Here is an 18,919-nt window from a genome sequence, read left to right on the forward strand (position 1 = left end):
TGGGATGACGAGGTTCACATGTGCACTCGTGGAATCTGTCAGATTGTCAACATGCTTTTATCAATATATGGACAGATGTTATGACAGATCATAATATAGAAGGTGACATATGTCAATTGAATGAAGTTATGTTGCACTAACCACTGGCTCGTTAATCAATACCAATATCTGGGTAAATAGTTGATTTTCTCCACTCCAAGCACAACTTGACCTGTCGTTGCTCACTGATAATACCGTTATCTATACATTTGTCACTGCTCAGTCTGCTGGTAAAGTGACCTACCGCTTTTAGCACAATGTATCTTTTGTTTCTACATGTTCATATGTAGTATGTGTACGTAGTTATCAATATACTATGACACCTGTTTGTTCCCAGGAACCTGAAACCTGGGAGGGGGGGGGGGGGGGGGGGGGNCTATAACTGGAAACCTTGAGCAAACCTTGTAACGCTACTTCGTACAATATATCCTTATCAATTGGACATTGCCACAATTTGAAAGAAAGATCCTTTACCTCCCAATCAGCATGGTCTATGTAGAATCTGCTATCTATTCCTTTCCTCTAACCTAGTGAAAAACAGGGAAAAAACAGCTTATATAGAAGCTAAGTCATACGGATGACATGGAATACTGACAAGAAATTACAAATTTGATATTGATTATTTTAGAAAACACTGTTAATCTTCTATACTTGATGAATTACAAATCTATGATGCAGACACATTCCTTTTATTTTTGTTTGTTTTGTTTTGTGTTAATCAGCTCTTGTATTTTCTTATAGGTGAGTGGAACGTCATGCATGATTATAAAATCTGAAGTCATTCTTTTATCCTTAAGAAAGAAAGTTCACTCGGCTTAAATCATGGGTGCTATAGAATCACATGATTTCGCCCCTGTTCGTGATGATGAAAGGAAAGAGCTCAACTTGAGCCGAAGAATCACTTACAAGCAGTATAAAAAGGTTTGTTAAATTTGTAATCAGTGAATAAACATATATATATTCATGCATTGACACTGCAAGTAACTAATGTCAATTACTTGAAAACATTTTTACAGTCAAACATCAAATATTGTTGACTAAAAATAGATAATTATTAGCAAAGAATTGTTTCTTCATTTTTTTGTTTAAATTAAGCTTGCAGTTATATTTTTTTTTCAAAGGAGAATTGCAGATTAGTGTTAAATAAGGATAACTCTCTTATACTAGTGTTACGTTTATGGCAAACAGAAGTATCCTAGGAAATGTTTAAAACAAGTTTGCGTTATGGGCTTTGGAATTGTTTCAAAACTGATATCAATAATACAATGGTTCACACAATTAAAATTATATCTGTAAATTATTGTGATCTTGTGTAAGCACACTAGAAAAGCTCATAATTTAGGATTTATTTCCTTCAGCATTTGGACGGAGACTGCCATGAAGCATGCCTTTCAGAGATACCTTGGAGCATAAGGGATTCCATTTGTCTGTATGAAAGGATGAATGTGTCTTTCAACGCCATAACAGAACTCCCACCGGAACTCCCTCTTCGACTGCCCCACCTGTACTTCCTTGACCTCAGTCATAACAAGATTGAAACTCTACCAGACAGTTTTGGACTTCTCTTCCACTTAAAAACACTTCTGTTAAAGCACAATAAGTTACACTCATTACCGCAGTCTTTTGTTCATCATGTGAAACTAGAGAAAATAGACTTATCCCACAACTTGCTCAAGGAACTTCCAGATGGTATAGGGAAAATGGAATCATTGTCAAAGCTAAATGTTTCTAACAACAAGCTGAAAATTTTACCTGTGTCCCTTGGAAACTGTAAAACTCTGACTCTGTTGCTAGCTCAAGGAAATAGGCTGAATGAGCCTTCACAATGTATATGTGATGAAGGATCGGAGGTAACAATTAAATTTTTAAAACAGAAATATTTCTCTATACATCCATATACGGATCGTCTTCCTTGTAATAATCTGAATGAATTCACCCGAGTCCGAGGGAACCAGCTGCCAAGCTCTGTGCCAAATCCTCACTCTGCTCATGTACAGTATATCCAGACCCAAACCCACACCACCAACACACCAAGTAGAATTAAAAGTCCGCTATTACCTCCCCTTGGTGCAAGTGACCTAGATGCAGGCATATTGAGGGACAAGATTATCGGTAAGTAGTTGTGTACTGATATGGAATAACCAAGTTACATCAGCATTCAGTTTAAAGGATGATCCCATCAAGAAAACTAACAGCACAAGTGCACAAATGAAAATATATAAACTGAGTACATGTATATGTATTATTCTGGTATCAATACCTAAACTTCCAAGGTACATATACTGCTGGTGGTTGTGGTATTAAAGTATATAATTATATGCATTCATAATAAAAAACAGTTTTAGAATGAGCTAAGCTAACATCTCAGTTGATTGAAATACTATTGTTGGGGTAAATTTGATTACCCAGTAATCTGAAGGCAACATTCCTTATTCAACTTTAGTATAACTGCACTGATGGAAAAATTAAGCAAAAGTTGATGACAATGACTGCTATTTCTAATTTCAAGTATGGCTTTCTAATATGATACATATATTCTATATAGGACTGATATACGGTGCTGCGATAGGAGATGCAATGGGGCTGGCAACCCGGAGCATGTCGGTGGATGAGGCTGCCTTCCACTACAACAGTTCAAACATACAGTATTCGGAGATCGTGGTGGACGATCACCGTGTCCGTTGGAGACCTGGTGACTGGACGTCCAACTTTGACCTGTTTGTAAGCTTGATTTGTTATGAAATTATAGCATTTGCGGGTATTTTCTTTTTCCGCTGACTAAGTTTTCATCCAAGTCCATTTATGTGGGTCTTTAAACATTTTCAGTTTCATTAACATGGTAAAATGTTGCATCTGTAGTACCACACTTACAAACAATCTTATTAGCGGTTCTTCTTGATAACAAAGTCACATTTGTTGCCACAGGCAAGGAGTTGTCTCATGAACATCAAACATTTTAGTGAATTTTGGCCAGAAGTTTGCTATAACCATGTTTTACCACAGAGTTATGTTATCTTCGGTTTGTTTTGAACAAGCATTGCCATATATTTATGTTCCCTGGTTGTTTTCATAAACACAGGCTAGCGCTAGTTGCTTCCAGGTATTAAATTCAAAGTACTGTACCATAATTTAATTGAAAATGACCAGATACAGATTGAGACCAAGACTGCCTTCTCAAGAATCGGGCACATGCATCCAGTTGTGCCTGACCAAAACTTAAAGGCTGGCTATCACTAGTTTGCTGTATTTCTATATAAAACAAGTTAAGGTCAATTCTTATATTCATTTTAGAATATGTTATCAAACTTAGTACACAGATGAAAGTGTCAATTGTTTAATTTACAATTTAAAGGAAGTCATATGTACACCATTCAATTGACTTTAATTTGAGGACAAGAAATTTAGGACAGAGTATTATATTATCATTTAGGTGCTGGTTTTGGATTCTGTGATATCCTGGGGCGGAGTTGTTGATGAGTTAGACTTTGCCAAGCGTCTCTCTCACTGGAGTCAGAAAGGTTTCCCTGAACTTGGTGATACAGAGGGAATCATTCTTAGTCCAACGATCCAGCAGGTAAAATAGAACTTGAAAAAATCTATTTTGAGCATAATACCTGTACATACAAGTACACATCAAATATTGTGTAACTTGCAAATCAGGTGTAAAATGTGCATTTATATTGTACAACCACCTGTCAAATTTTATTCAACCAAATACATTTTCTTGTAAGATTTTTCAGTCTATCTGAAAGTTTTGTTTTGTAATATTGCTTGCAGATAGTTTCACATAATAGATATTGATTCAATTTAATTGAAATGGTATACAATTTCTTTTACAATTACACATAATTTTATTATGATGTAATATTATATATTGAGAATATACAGTACCCTGAGAAAACATGTTTTTTTTTTTTTCTTGCAGGTCAAAGTTATTGAATTTATGATATGTCAATCATATATATTTCAGTTTCAATACACCCATAGTGATGTCATAAGTAGCAGTAAAATGGTGTCATGAATTTATGTTGAAAGAGTAAAAATGGCAAAAATGTTCTCTTTTATCATATAAATATTATGGCAACATGTATTATTTTACATAGTTTTATAACTAATTTATTAAAAAGAATCTCAAACTTGCTTGTTTCCCTTTTGTTTTTTTTAAACATGTCATAGCGTACAGTTTATTTCAATGGATATGAAAAGTTTCTTTTTATGATTAAGGTGACAGAGTACATATATAACCATAGTAGTCATCGAAACATCGCATAGAAACACTGATTGGTTGTGTAAAAAGAATCTTTTCATGTGTCGAAGCGTATTTCATAAAGCCTCTTTTTTGGCAACTTAAGAATCTTTCCCCTTGGGTTGAGATTCTCCTATCTCACCCCCAAGGAGGTGAGAGATTTTATTAATCTGCGGTTAAAGGAAACTGTTTTTTGACAACATATCATACATGTATTAAATGGGAACTGTTTTTAGAATCTCTGAGGGGATTATTTTCTTATTAACAACAGGTAACATGTAGTAGAGGGTATACAGACAAACCACACGGTGTGTCTGAGGAGGTGTACCGAACACAGTGCTCCCCACCCCAACACAATGGCAGTGTGTCCCCGACAGCCAATGGGGGCACTGGTGTGTTTGGGTGGAGCAGTGACAACAAAGGTGACAGGCAGGATAAGAAGTTGTATGTCCGCAGCGACAGCCAGGCGTCTTTCTCATGTGGTAGATGTGAGGGACCTGGAATAGATAACGGAGCCATAGTGAGAACTGCTGTGTTAGGTTTGTAACGTGTGATCTATTGTGTCAGTATTATTTACATCAGTCTCAGTTGAAGCAAAATATATGTTAATAACTGGAAATGAAGATAAATTAAGAAATGTTGCTAAATTTGTATATTTAGCTTTTGAAGCAAGATCAAATTGTATTATATCTGTGACATCACAAATTTAGTATTATTAAATCGGAAGTCAGTGCTATATATTAGTAAATTGTACGTTATAAGGTACTCTGCAGAAATTGTTTTTGATGTAAAAATTGTGTGAATATGGTTATTATGTACTGTGCAAATTGTACTATGGGCTAGTTGGCCTTGAAATACTTAATAAAATATCTTGAGTTGAGTTGAGTTGACATCAGTCTCTTTACTAGCATAAACATCTATACAATCTAACATGGGTCCATGGAACAGACCCATGTTTGATTATTTTTCACACATACTTTCAAATAAACAAATTCCAGTCGGAATAAACATCGATCAGATTCTTCCGCCAAAACCTCAAAACCCCTAGGGTTGAGACAGAGGATTCCCCATTCACAACAATTGTATGACATCACGGAAACAATACAATGACGTAACGTCGACAATTCATTATTATGACGTCATAGTGCATGTCACCTGTCTTTCCCTAACCGGTGTGAGATAAAGATATCTCTTCCATAGCAACAACGGGATCACCCTGAGCAGTATGGGAGAAAAAACTGTCATTACCTTTATTAGTTGTGTCATGGTTAGCACAATTTGTAAACATGCTCATGATCAGTTGTATGTATTTTCTTATAAGTACTTTATTTTTTTTATAGTTTTATATACTTATATACTAATTCTAATATACAATAATATACTGGGGTCCAACTGGTCTGACACTATTTTCACACTGATTGCCTACAGGAATACCCTCCTTCTTTGACCTGTCCGAGGTGGTCAATAACACAACAAGGATATCTCGGGCCACCCACGCTAACCCGCGGTCAACAGCCTCCTGTGTGGTGATCTCTGTTCTCGTTGCCCTCATGTTACAGGTATATCTTGCATACTGTTTTTTATTTGATACAGGATTCATGGTAAATTAAACTTATAAAATTAATAGGAAATATCTATATATTTTCAGAAGTCAAGCACCCAGTAGGTTCATAATTGCAATAAAATGTGAAATAAAGAACTTCATATGACTTTTAAAACATCTCTTTATTGCCTGTCTTCAATAAGATACATCAGTTTGGAGATATGTAATATCAAAGTTTTACTTTATTCACAATGTGCACATTAAATGTGTCGCAACATTTCAAGACCGACTAGTCCCTTTGTCAGCACATTTTTTGTGTATAAAGTAAAACTTTTATATCATCTTTGTTTAAAAATCACAAATATTATGTTTGTGTTCTATAAGATATTTTTACTTGCCCCAGATTAATGAAGTACTGGGATCATTGTTACTGAAAATTATATCGGTTCCGTAATGTAAGCCACTGGTAAGCACACTGAGTCCTATAATCAGGGGTAGTTTCGGCCTAACTTGACGAGGTTCCATTAATCATATACCTCCCATGACGTCCCTATTGATGTTGTATTTAGGGTAGAAAGGATTTGTCTGATGCTGAAAAGCTGGAGGAATTAATAGCTACAGCCAAAGAGACTGGCAGGCAGATCCTCAATGATCCAGAACAAATGGAGGAATTTGACCAATACTGTGATATGGATAATCTGGACAGGTGAGTACTGCTGAAGCATAAGACCATTTATACATTGCAAAAATGTGTTTTGTTTGATCTGAAAAAGACAAACAAAAATCAACATACTTATATGTAAAACAGACATTTGAAGTTACGGTACATCCCGAAGTCATGATATCTGGTCATACAGATAGTGCATGCAATATTGACTAAATTTTAATTGGCTACGATATTAATTTTCCCTTATTTTTGAAAATGTTCCTTTTTGAACATGAAATGTTCTAATAAGAAAATAATAATAATAGTAATGTAACAGGAGCGAGACGGGCCCAGTTTATTATGAACAAACTACCCCCGGCTCGCTACCTTTTCCTCACAGCCCAGGTTCGAATTGGGTAGCTTGTTTCTGCTGTTGAAGGTAATAACTCAACTCCGGGATGTGATACAGTAACAGTATTTGTTAACAGAGATATATGAAGCAATGAAACATGAACAACACAGGCCTAGATGAAAACACGATACAAACCATAACAAGTTGCCAAGACGACCCTCCCAACCCTACATATATATATGTACATAGTACTAGGCTACCAGGCTAACATCCACACGACATTCCCAACCTGCTCTATCTATCTATCTATCTATACATACATACATAATCCGCTATTCTAACATTACAGTACCTACTATCCCCTACAGAAGTCTATGGCAGTCATAGCAGGAATCCAATCCTTCGCTCTGCGCTAAAAACGAAAGTAACACCCCACTATATAGCAACATTCACAATACAAAACTCTCGACCAAAGAAAACATAGTGCTGATGCAGACACAGGCACAGACAGAAAAGCATGAAATCACAGACAGGTAAACTGCCAACACTTAGCACTGGACTGGTACACGTGGACAGGACACCACAACAGACAGAGGTCGGATGACACCAGTGCACCCTGGCCTCCATGTAGTACAGTAACTACACTACATGTACATGACCCCTGTCTGACACATAGAACACATAGACTATATACAACAAGAACCCCCCCGCTACATGTGTAACATTAGTGGTAGATATGAACTTACCTTCGATTTTCTCTGGTTTTATTATGTGTAACATNAAATCTTGCTCAAAGATCACAACAGCGCCATGTCGTGACTCGAACTCGTAACCCTTTGGTAATGAGCCCAGCATCCTACCTATAGACTTCTGTGCTAATTATGTATATATGTCTATGAAGTAAAAACCTGGGAATGATAAGGAGGAATAGACTACAACTAGTGTGCACTCTTTACATCAACCTATTACACTAACAAATAATGAGTCAGACTTTAAACATGTGGAGAAGAACAGGTGGTTGAGTTGTAGCAGGTCATTTCCTATCTTCCTAATATCTATTCTTATGACAGTAAGTGTTTATCAGCAGGTAGTGTAAAATATTAATGAAAACAAATCTTCATTCTCATTAAAGACAAAAAAATATGGTAACATGTTCACTAGAGCTCACCTTCTTGCACTTAAGACCAGACATTTTTAGATGGTATGTCCATGTACTTAGTTTACAAACAGATAATAAAATATAGTCCCTGTGCCTGAATATTGTTTTTGCTTTTCTTTTCAGTTTGAAGGTGACAGATGAGAGGAAAATGGGACACACTTACATGCCATTAAGTGCTGGTCTGATTAGCTTGAGATCTAATCAAGACTTCAGGTAAACACAAGTGTTAATTTTTGTAACATGTTATATTGTATAAACAAATAATTACATATTTGGTGCTTTTTGCAGTAAGGTTTGAAGTTCATTCAAATGATGTCAATGGGCTAATCAAGCTATGCAAAATTTATGCCTAAAGGTATGAAATGATACTGCTCCAAAAAAGAAAATATAATCACGGAAAAAGATCTGCTTCCGTATATTGAATATTGAATGAAGCGAGTGTCTCCCTCGTCTAGATTAGATTTATTTCCCTTTTTGTTTTGATACTTTGCATCTACCATTCCTGGAATGGAACATTGGCTGAGTATACACTGTAGGATAGACAGTGAATAAGTTCCAATTTTTACTCCTTGAACTTTTCTAAATAGGCAATTTCTGACAACTGTAGTTGAAAGTTAACCACAAGATTACTTTTATATGGAACTTTTCTGTTATTTTGACTTTTCGTTTTTGTCATTATAGGACAGCCATGATGAAACTGATAATGAAAACCGGTGATGCAAACAGCAATGCTTGTGTGGCGGGAGCTCTCCTAGGTTGTAAGGAAGGATTTTCTCATCTTCCCAAACACTGGGTAACTGGGCTGAGGAAAAAGCAAACAGCCTGGCTCAATGTCAAAGTCAATATCCTTCTTGATATGTTAGGATTACCATAATGTACACTGGTACCTCCGAAATGATGCTTTAAATATTACAACCATTCATACTGCCTTAATTGGGTGTGCATAATGACTTAACAATTTGTATACTTATGTTAGCATATTAATTACTGTACATTATATGAAATCGTCCTCTGACATGCCATCTGTGATAAATTCATTAATAATTGATTTAGGATTTTGTACATTACAACGGAAAAATATTTACCAGTAGAATGAAATAGTTGCTGTTACATGGTAAGTAAATGTCATTTTATCAATAGCTTTTGTCAATGGCTACGTACTGAATCAGGTGATCATATTGACAGGTAATAAATATATAATACCAATATGTATATATGTATTTTTTCAAGCTTAATAACCAATCGCTCATTTGTTCTAGCTTTTTATTTTTTATTTAGCAATAACTTTGTGTATGTTATTAAGCCTGTTATGTATTTTTAAAAAAAAGTTAAAATGTTGCTTTGTGTTCAAAGTGTTGCCGAGAAGCAGGATCAGTTTTTGTTAGCTCTTATTTGTTTGGAGTACAAACTTGATGTAATGATTGATCAAAGTTTTTTGCTAAAAGGCAAGTTGGTTGTACTATCTCTATAATAATTTTCGTTATTTTTCAAAGTTCAGTTAAAACATTTTATAAATATAAAATGCTAAGGCCAGTTCCTGACATTTTGTCTAAGATGTAAAATTCTGGACCTCGTCCATACATGACATTTGTTCAAAATTGGAAAATACTTGAGGATGTTCTGTTGTGACATTGTGTCTAAGATTAAATACTGGACCCCGTTCTGTGATAATATACAGTGCTTTTATGATTATGATTTATGATAACCAAAGAAATGTTCACAGTGTATACGATCAATGTTTCATATTACTACCTTATCCTGTCTGCATGACGTTTATGTCACCCGTCAATATACAGGTGAAATTCTCAATGTAGGCATCACTGCCCCGACACCGTGAAATAATTTGTAAATTTGTGTGTGTTGCTGTTTGTGTTGGCACAGCCCAATTAAAAATATGTTTATTTTTTTATAGGATGTTATCAAAGTAACACCTATACATCTAAAAAAGTACTGCCAATTTACCTGTGTTCTTCCTGGGTGTGGATATTGCATATATTTTAGGGAATTGGCTCCAAGCAAAAAGGTGCTAAATTGTTAAATTCATATTGCCTACGCATCATTTCAGAAAACAATATTGAGTGCTGTTTGATTAAATAAATAAAAAATGAAAATCGAAGTGGCAAGCAACAATTTCTTGTCATTGAACTGACATATTATTTTTCCACTGACTTTGTATGTTTAAAATGATAAAAACTACAGGGAATCTGTGGATTAAATACTTACAATTTTGTTATATTTTATTTAAATTGTATTACGTATGACATTGTGTATTTGTATCAACTTTTATTTTATTTTATTAGGGTAACATATATAGAAATATATAGAGAAATAAAAAATAGCATTGTCTCAAAAACCTTTCACAATTTTGAAAAGTTCTTAAGGAGACTTCAAAATAAAGGTATAAGGCTAAGGGACAATGCCATTGTATTGTTGAGTTTTTGGTTATTTCATTTCTACATACGTACTTATTGTTATATATATTTGTATTGGTATTAATGTTTTAAGGCGAACAACACTCAAAATTACAGTTTGTACACACTAAATTTTCTTTCCTAGTGAGGATGCATTTGATTGAATTGCTCAGTTTCCTTTAACTTCTGACTGTATTATGCTTAGTCACTAAGATACATGTTCTTACTTGTCCAAACTGGGCACCTGTAGGGTAGATGTTCTTACATGTCCAACCTGGGCACCTGTATGGTAGATGTTGCTACTTGTCCAACCTGGGTACCTGTAGGGTAGATGTTCTTACTTGTCCAACCTGGGCACCTGTAGGGTAGATGTTCTTACTTGTCCAACCTGGGCACCTGTGGGGTAGATGTTGTTACTTGTCCAACCTGGGCACCTGTAGGGTAGATGTTCTTACTTGTCCAACCTGGGCACCTGTAGGGTAGAATCATATTACACCTCTCGTAGAACTATTAACCAATTTAAAATTTTGTTTACCGCTCGCCAAATGGTATAATATATAGGTCGTTATTGGCAAATAGAAACACAATTATAGTATAAAATACCATTATATAAACATTGTCATAACAAGTCCTTATTAAAACGTTTTTTCTAATGTTTAATTATTACAATATTAGAAATCACCCTCTCCATTGGAATTCATCAATTCATATTAAATTCAGTCCGTAAAATAACTTCAAACAGTTCCATATCGACATCAACTTAGATCTATCTTAGACATATAGAAGGTGAAATATAACAGACGAAAGAGCAACAGATCAAAAAAAGCTAAACACCATGTACCCCAGAAGAATGAAAGGATATGAACCTGGGTGTTTAGGAAAGGGTAGATACTGAACCACATGTGGCCCCCTATGTGATGTCGCCTGTAACATAAATGTACAGGAAAGTATGGAGGTCACAAGCGTTTTATAGACACACTGAAAAAGTCCTTAGGTTATGGTAAGCAGCGAAATATTATTCGTGGAAATCCTGACGTGACGGTAACGTCGGGTAAAATTTCTTAACTTGTGTTTAAACATTGATCTAAGTTAGGAAACATTAGATAAATAGTTAACTGGTCAGCTGGTCTCGTCTATCTAGAAAATCCTTCTTGGAACAGCTTCTGAAGTAGCGAATCAAATGACATGTAAATTGTATAGGCAGGATAGGCAAAGGAATGTCAAAATATATTCAGTATAATTTTGCGTGAAGTTATAGGACCGGGCGAATATCTTGCCTCCCTTTTTGATAGTCCCTGTAAAACAAAATGACTTTTTAAACACTTGAGTTCAATGAAAACGATATATTCGAATCACTAGATTTAACTTTTTGAGGAAAGAGGTATCTGCCATAACGTCCAACACTTTCATCATTTTTTTTTACATTTTTCTCGACAGTATATATATACAAGGATTTAGGCGATGGAAGGTCTTTGTAGACTGCTGTAAAACCATTATATAACTATCAATGGGGAAAAAAGAGGAAACACTTCTTGAAATCTAAGAATGAAAACTCATATGAAGTTATAATAGGTATAAATAAATAATTTGACGCTTTGATCAACTAAAGTTTCTCATTATTCACCTTGATTCTTTTGCATCTACTGTTAACGACACGCTAGTATATGAAACGTATATTAAAATAAACACTAACCATCTTCTTAACGATATACTAATGATTTTGTTTTGTATTTTATATATAGTTGCTTGTTCAATTTCTAGTTTTTTTTTAGTTTGCTAACTGACTATATTCTATTTCTAGTCTTCCTCGGTTTTTCTTACAAACATCATATACGTAGTCTCTCACGTCACGTGTCTGTCATTATCTCTAGTTGTTGTTTTGATAACAATAGACGAACGTAACACATACAGGTGATCGCACCTTTACAATTTGGTAATAGGTCGAGTATGCCAACAAAAAATGTATTACGCTGCATCCTACTGTTGTTTCGTCTTTCTAGGACTCCTCAGTGATGCTAGGGCCAAACATTTGGTTATCCAAATTGTCTACGTGTCTGTTCGTTTATAACTGTAACATTTTTGGAGATAAATCATAAAACCTACAGAAGTTTATGCAGGCCTTGCAATGCTTTTACAAGGTTTGCCTGAAAGTAGCATCGTAAGGCTTACAGAATAAACTAATTGAATCAGATTACTAGGTCTGACCTTATTTCATAAACAAACAATTCTGTCCCAACTGGTCCAACCGTTTGGATTGCGATAAAGGAAAGCGGCCAAAGCACTATACAAACGGGGAACAGGTACGAACAAGTCAAAGTATGTTTGCAAAGTTAGGCCTCTACTAACGGCTTGTGTTCCTTCTCTGACAGATATTAGTGGTTACACTCTGTGTAATTACATTTGGCCGTAACCTTGTAATCGATTCTGGCATGGTTTGCACAAAATATGACTTGAAAAATAACTAACCCGTTGGAGATAAAGGTTGTAATTGTTACGTTAAAAAGGATTAAATAGGCACTGTACCCATATTGCTATATTTTCGAACACTTTAGACCTTTGGTAGCACTGATGATTCATAAATGGGCGAAATGGTCATACATTGCTTTATAAATGGGCGAAATGGGCATACATTGCTTTATAAATGGGCAAAATGGGCATACCTTGCTTTATTAATTGGCGAAATGGTCATACATTGCTTTATGAATGAGCGAAATGGTCATAAATTGCTGTATAAATGGGTGAAATGGTCCTACATTGCTGTATGAATGGGCGAAATTGTCATAATTGCTGTATTAATGGGCGAAATTGTCCTACATTGCTATATAAATGGGCGAAATTGTCCTACAATGCTGTGTAAATGGGCGAAATTGTCCTACATTACTGTATTAATGTTTTCTTTGTTTGGCTTGCTGCAACGACTTACAAAACCATTTGATAGTTGTTGCTTCAAGGTAATTTCCGGTAATTTTGTAGTGGTTGTAAATTTGCTAAACATTTATGTACAATTGTTATTATTTAGGTTAAATATTTTGTGTGCTGTTTTGAATATATGTTTATTTTCACAAATATTATTTTTTTTATTGTATATGTATGTTGTCTATTAATATTCAAGAAAAAAATGCAATTGTCACATTTAAGATAACAATGTATCAGCACGTATACTTACCCAGTCATGTAGGAAAATCTAAGTTTTTTCAGACGACAACTTTGTTTTCATTATTGTAGTTTCATATCAAAGACGGTTCGTTCTTATATCGAAAGTAGTTCGTTTAAACTTGAGGTAAATTCCATGTTTTCAAATAAAAAATACCTCCGGCACAAGGTAGAAACTATATAGAAGAAATATCTTACAATACCTGAGATAGCTGTGGAATCATCAAATTCAGAAAATTGTTGACTGCAATATCAAGGACAAAACGTCTTTAGAATGAATGACACATCATGAAATTAACAAGGCTTAAGCAATTTTCTTCAAAAATAGAGTAGCTGATCTGCCATAATTAAAGTAACGGTAAAATGAAAGACTGGTTTAATAGGGGCCACGCTTATTAACAGTGTTTTGGATAATTTTAAGAATGCATGTATATTACCTGAAAAATTCAAAGATGACATACATACCAAAACATGTATCGTCAGTCTTAAATCATTTTTTATTCAATACAGAGCTGTACTTAATTTCGTCTTGCGATTTTTATCACATTGAGATGTTTCGGAGTTATAGAGAATCACTTCTTCTCATTTTTGATAAAATGTTTTCTGATGAAAATTACTTTTATCGTGGCATAATAAGATTACAGATATTGATATTGATTCTTTTTATAGCTTAAAATATGTTACATGATTGTGATATATCTGATTCATTATCCTGGAGTAGACACAAATATCTTTGTGCTATACATACATTACATATTGATAAATCAATGTGATTCAGCGTTTTAAACTTTTTTTATGAAAATGAATAAAATATTGACAATAAAAAATATCGCAGTGCAGACGTTACTATTGATTGAATAAACAAAAATGGCAAATATATTGAATTTAAGTACTAATCCTAGACGCGCTTAACAAACGTTGGCCTTTTCAGAGGTTGAACTGTTACCTTGAGTAACATCCCGGGACCCTGACTTTATGACTAAAAATTACATGTCTGTTTTAAAGTAAGTCCTTTTGATATGAGACTATAAAGTACACTCCATTACAAAACGATGTTCGTTCCATGTGACACCACGATAGCTGTATGAACGATTCTCATGTAATAGTGTTTAGTCTTAGTCAATGGCCTGCCTTAACATTCAAGAGTATTTATGAATACTAGTGAGATTTTTATTTTTATTAAGGCACTTTGAAACGGGTTTTTTTTAAGATATAATTTGTTTTTTCGAAAATCTTTGAAAATTTATATAAAATGTTGCGCTGTTAGAGCCAGATATGTGAAGACGCTTTCATTGACTTTTATCAAAGATGTGAAACAATTATACTCCTTGTCATATGATGTGATTTAAGTTCCTTGTTCGTTAGGGTCCTATACGGTTACGTTATCCCGGTTATCATATGAGTGCCATATCTAAACTCGTAAATGTTTTTTTATCATGACTTCACGAAAAACAAATAAGATAGTGCAATGTCAGAGTCTAACTACATAACTATTTTTAGACATTACATTGTCCAAGGTATTTAAGTGAAGAATATAGTTGTCATGTACAAACTTAATTTGAAATTCCTTTTAATGATATCTATCGGAATTTATTGTTCATTTCATCATACATTTGAATTGATTTTACAAACAATATGGTGCAACATACTTTTTATGTTCAATTCAATCGTGAGAGATAAAAACGTTCAATGCGATAGTTTTTGTTTACGGCTTGTAAATGCAAGTTACCCATTCGAATAGATGTTATCTATAATAAACAGGAACATGTTTTCGCATTTCATATACAAAATGTTTGTCTGGGAATGATGGATATAAAAATAAAACAAATAAAGAACCTATTATTGTTGGGTTTGTTTTCACATTTCTTTCTCTCTGGTGGAGAAGCAATGGTTATATACATTATTTCTCCCGAAGATATATCCTCCTCCTGTGGTGTCAAACAGGAAAACGATTCAGCATTAACATTCTTTATTGTTAAGAAGAAAGCAAGGCGTTGTGCGGATATCAAATAAAGTAATGAGTGCGCGGATCTGATTACAGGACAAGTTAGACAAACGAATACATTATTCTAAAAAATCAGTGTTATGATTTTATTGGAGGTACGTACAGCTTATTCCAAGGACTGTGTTAATCATACATGTCAGTTACGTTTGAGACTTCAGCTTGTGTACTAAATTATTCAAGGACCTATGTGTTATAACTGTATTTGGGCTCCTCGAACGCTTCAGCATTTTGTTTATTGGTAGCTACTACTGTAGTTTGTGTAGAACAAAGGAAAATTTTCAATATTCATTACCTCCGGAACTGATCCAAGTCATATAACACCCCCCGAAAATTAACCATCGTTTTGCTCATATAATAAAAGTAATAAAAGTTTTACGGCAGAACATTTGTGATTGTGATATATGATAGGTTTTGTAACCTTTTACTACACAACTTCTGAATTTTTGATAGGATCAGATATGCTATAATAACAAAACGATTTTTCATTCCTCGTGCAATTTATTGTCTTTCCAATATTAAAACCTACCCATTACGTCTACGAAAATATTCTCTACTTTAAGATCGATATTTCAATATTTTCTTATTATGTCGAAACACTAACTTATATAAATTTTCGGGTTATTTCAGTTTTATGGCGAAATATTTTACAGGTACAATTGGACCTCATCGCTCAGCATAAGTGGTGATCAATAAATACAGCCCAGTAAGAATTTCACCACGTCCTGTAATGATTTCACCATATCTTGCAATGATGCCTGGGTGCTGACTCACAACACTCGTCCTAACATTTAGATTTTTGCGTGTCAAATTATAGAGCCCAGGAGAAAATGCTTCTTTATTTATTCCATGGTAATTATCATATACGAGCATAATATGGGATATAGTAGCTTACCTGGCAAGCGTTTAGGGTCCATGTACCTGTGTAAAAACGTAACTATCGATTGGGAACGTTTTCACTGGTTCCAATGATCAAGTCCTTTATTAGCAAATCATCATTTTTTTCTAAGCCCCGTCCATGTTTTTTTGTTTTTTCTTATTCGCGAAACTTTTAAGTTAAATGAGAGAAACTTGATTCGGGAGAAAAAACAAAATAAGAACAGTTCGAGTGAAGTATCCTTTCATTTTTAACCTATGAGGTTCAGACTAAAGTTGACATTTGCTTCAAATTTATTTTATCTTTCTTATAAAAATGCGGATTTGCAGTTTATAGACATTTACTTACGACATATCACAGTTTAATTCTATTCATATGCTATAATCTGCTCCAAAAAGGGTATTTTTTTCTAAAATTAAACCTTTGTATAATTTTTTATCTTTTAGCGAGTTTACACGCAAAAATCTATCATGGTATCTACAATACAATGATTGCCACGCATGAAACATTTTTTAGCCATTAGCAAAAACGTAATTGAAATATGTTTAGACCTGTCTTTGACCTCTGGCACACTGGATATATCTAACGCTCCTAAATTGCGTTTATGATTTGTCGTTGCGATGGTACGTACTAACTATTTCGAAAAAAATACATGAATAAGATGTTATCCTTGTAAGCGTTGTCGCAGTAATTAATACATGTTCAGAATAATGATTTGGTAGGGGAGACGTATTAGTTATATCTATGTTACAATGACGTGTTTGCAAAAGCAAGAAGCAGGCTAAGCAACCAATTATTGATAAGCATACACACTTTTCAGCAATCATTCTTTTTGAGACGTGTTGTGGTAGCATTTACAATGTATAGCCGCCTTAGGAGGTTTAAAAACAATAAGTGTGAGCATGCTTCTTAAAATATCTTATTTTGAGGTTTTGAGATAGATCGGCAATTACAAGGTAATGGTTAGATATACTCTTTACAAACATGAGTTAATGTTGTCGTTGATGAGAGATGCTCGTCCCTATATATATGTACTTGTTTACGCAATGGAACATAGTATAATCTTTTCTATTTTTACATGCATACTGGCGTTTGTTCATGAGGCCGGCTGACGTCTAATGAGAGAGCATGTTTCTTTTACGTATAATAGCGGAAGATTAATTTCAACGTATAATTGTAAGAAGATCTTAGAAAGTCGTTGGAGATAGGTCTGTTGTTAGAAACCGGCGTGGAGACGTTTGAGAGATTGTTAGCAATATCTTAGGCCGCGGGAAGACGTGTTTACATTAGTACGCTGGAGATATGGCCATCATTAACGTTAATTATAAATGACAAGTGAGAAGAACTTTACCTGAAATATTCATTATAGGGTACGGTCGTCACGATCCTAGTACAAAGACTATCTGCCGAACAAATATATCTATATCATAAAGAGGCATTTATAACATGGACAACTCTTGTTCTTTTTATTGTCAGACTTGTTGCAACTGACTGATTTTTGGTAAGGCATTCTACTTTTGCTGTGGTAGTTACACCACAAAATACCAACTGTTTATGTTATGTATTTATGGTTCCTTTGGGAACTAGCGTACCGAAACATTTCGACCTATCGACTCGTATAACACTTCAGAGGAAGCATTGTTCATTACCAATTTACTGTTTTAAGTGGTGTTTTATTTGGCTCCATTAAAAGTTCGTACTCTGTTTTACGAGTATCACATCGTACAGGACATTCTGACCTTTGTATACTAGAATTGTATACATTTCCTTAGATTCTAAAGGTGAAAACAGATGACGTGCCCCATGTTTCCATATTTGGTTCGAGTGTCTCTCTGGTAACAATGACGTACGTGTATTTAAGTACCCCGGATGAATCGGATTCACTTACAGCTAATCAGGTTTCTTGGATACAGGAACCTCACATCGCTTGTCAGTGTTCCGTTTATGTATGCGAGACGACATGTATTGATACGCATCATCTGTAACCAACCTAACAGTTTGTTTGGTTGTCCATTTATTATTTTATAGGGAATTTGTTAAATCTATGTGTGCCATGAAGGTCGGCTATTCTTATTATGTATCATTAGTGTGTCCTGTTGTTTGGTTGTCATGGGGGCGTGACATTACTAGATTTGTATGGCAGGTGTCGTCGATGAAGCAAATGACGCTTATCCTTCCGGAACACATGGTCTTATTCTCCTTGTACAATTGTATCTATGTAAATATTTTGTTTCCTCATATTTTGCCTAAGGTTTATCTATTTTGAGTTTGATTACAGATTTGTTGACACTTCGGTAGTCCTTCTGGTTGTCTTCTTGTTTCAACCTGAATAAAAGAAAATCTAATTTGGATTAACGGTATATTTTATAGTTTACTTTTGTAATACAGGTTGATGCACCCTAAATAGAAATCGAAAATAATTATTCTATTAAGAATAGGAAGGGTATTTACAAGAGATGATAATAACGCTTCATCGTCTGAAGTTGAAATT

At 34.5% G+C, this 18,919-nt stretch overlaps 1 protein-coding gene across 2 annotated transcripts; it reads left to right on the forward strand.

Annotated features, from left to right (window-relative positions):
* Positions 1-8: 8 nt before the first annotated feature.
* On the forward strand, positions 9-11,906 carry LOC110454795. 2 transcript variants are annotated; one of them, XM_021504515.1, is made up of 10 exons: positions 9-172; positions 781-960; positions 1,398-2,151; positions 2,585-2,760; positions 3,470-3,613; positions 4,557-4,824; positions 5,714-5,844; positions 6,398-6,534; positions 8,109-8,198; positions 8,667-11,906. In XM_021504515.1, the coding sequence occupies exons 2-10, from the start codon at positions 862-864 to the stop codon at positions 8,857-8,859; spliced, it is 1,992 nt and encodes a 663-aa protein (XP_021360190.1). In that variant the 5' UTR covers positions 9-172; positions 781-861; the 3' UTR covers positions 8,860-11,906. The 2 variants fall into 2 exon arrangements, with proteins under 2 accessions (XP_021360190.1, XP_021360181.1); XM_021504506.1 differs by having other exon boundaries at positions 9-102.
* Positions 11,907-18,919: the final 7,013 nt, after the last annotated feature.

The sequence above is a fragment of the Mizuhopecten yessoensis genome, unplaced genomic scaffold (genome assembly GCF_002113885.1).
Source record: "Mizuhopecten yessoensis strain PY_sf001 unplaced genomic scaffold, ASM211388v2 scaffold917, whole genome shotgun sequence".
In the NCBI taxonomy this organism is placed as follows: domain Eukaryota; kingdom Metazoa; phylum Mollusca; class Bivalvia; order Pectinida; family Pectinidae; genus Mizuhopecten; species Mizuhopecten yessoensis.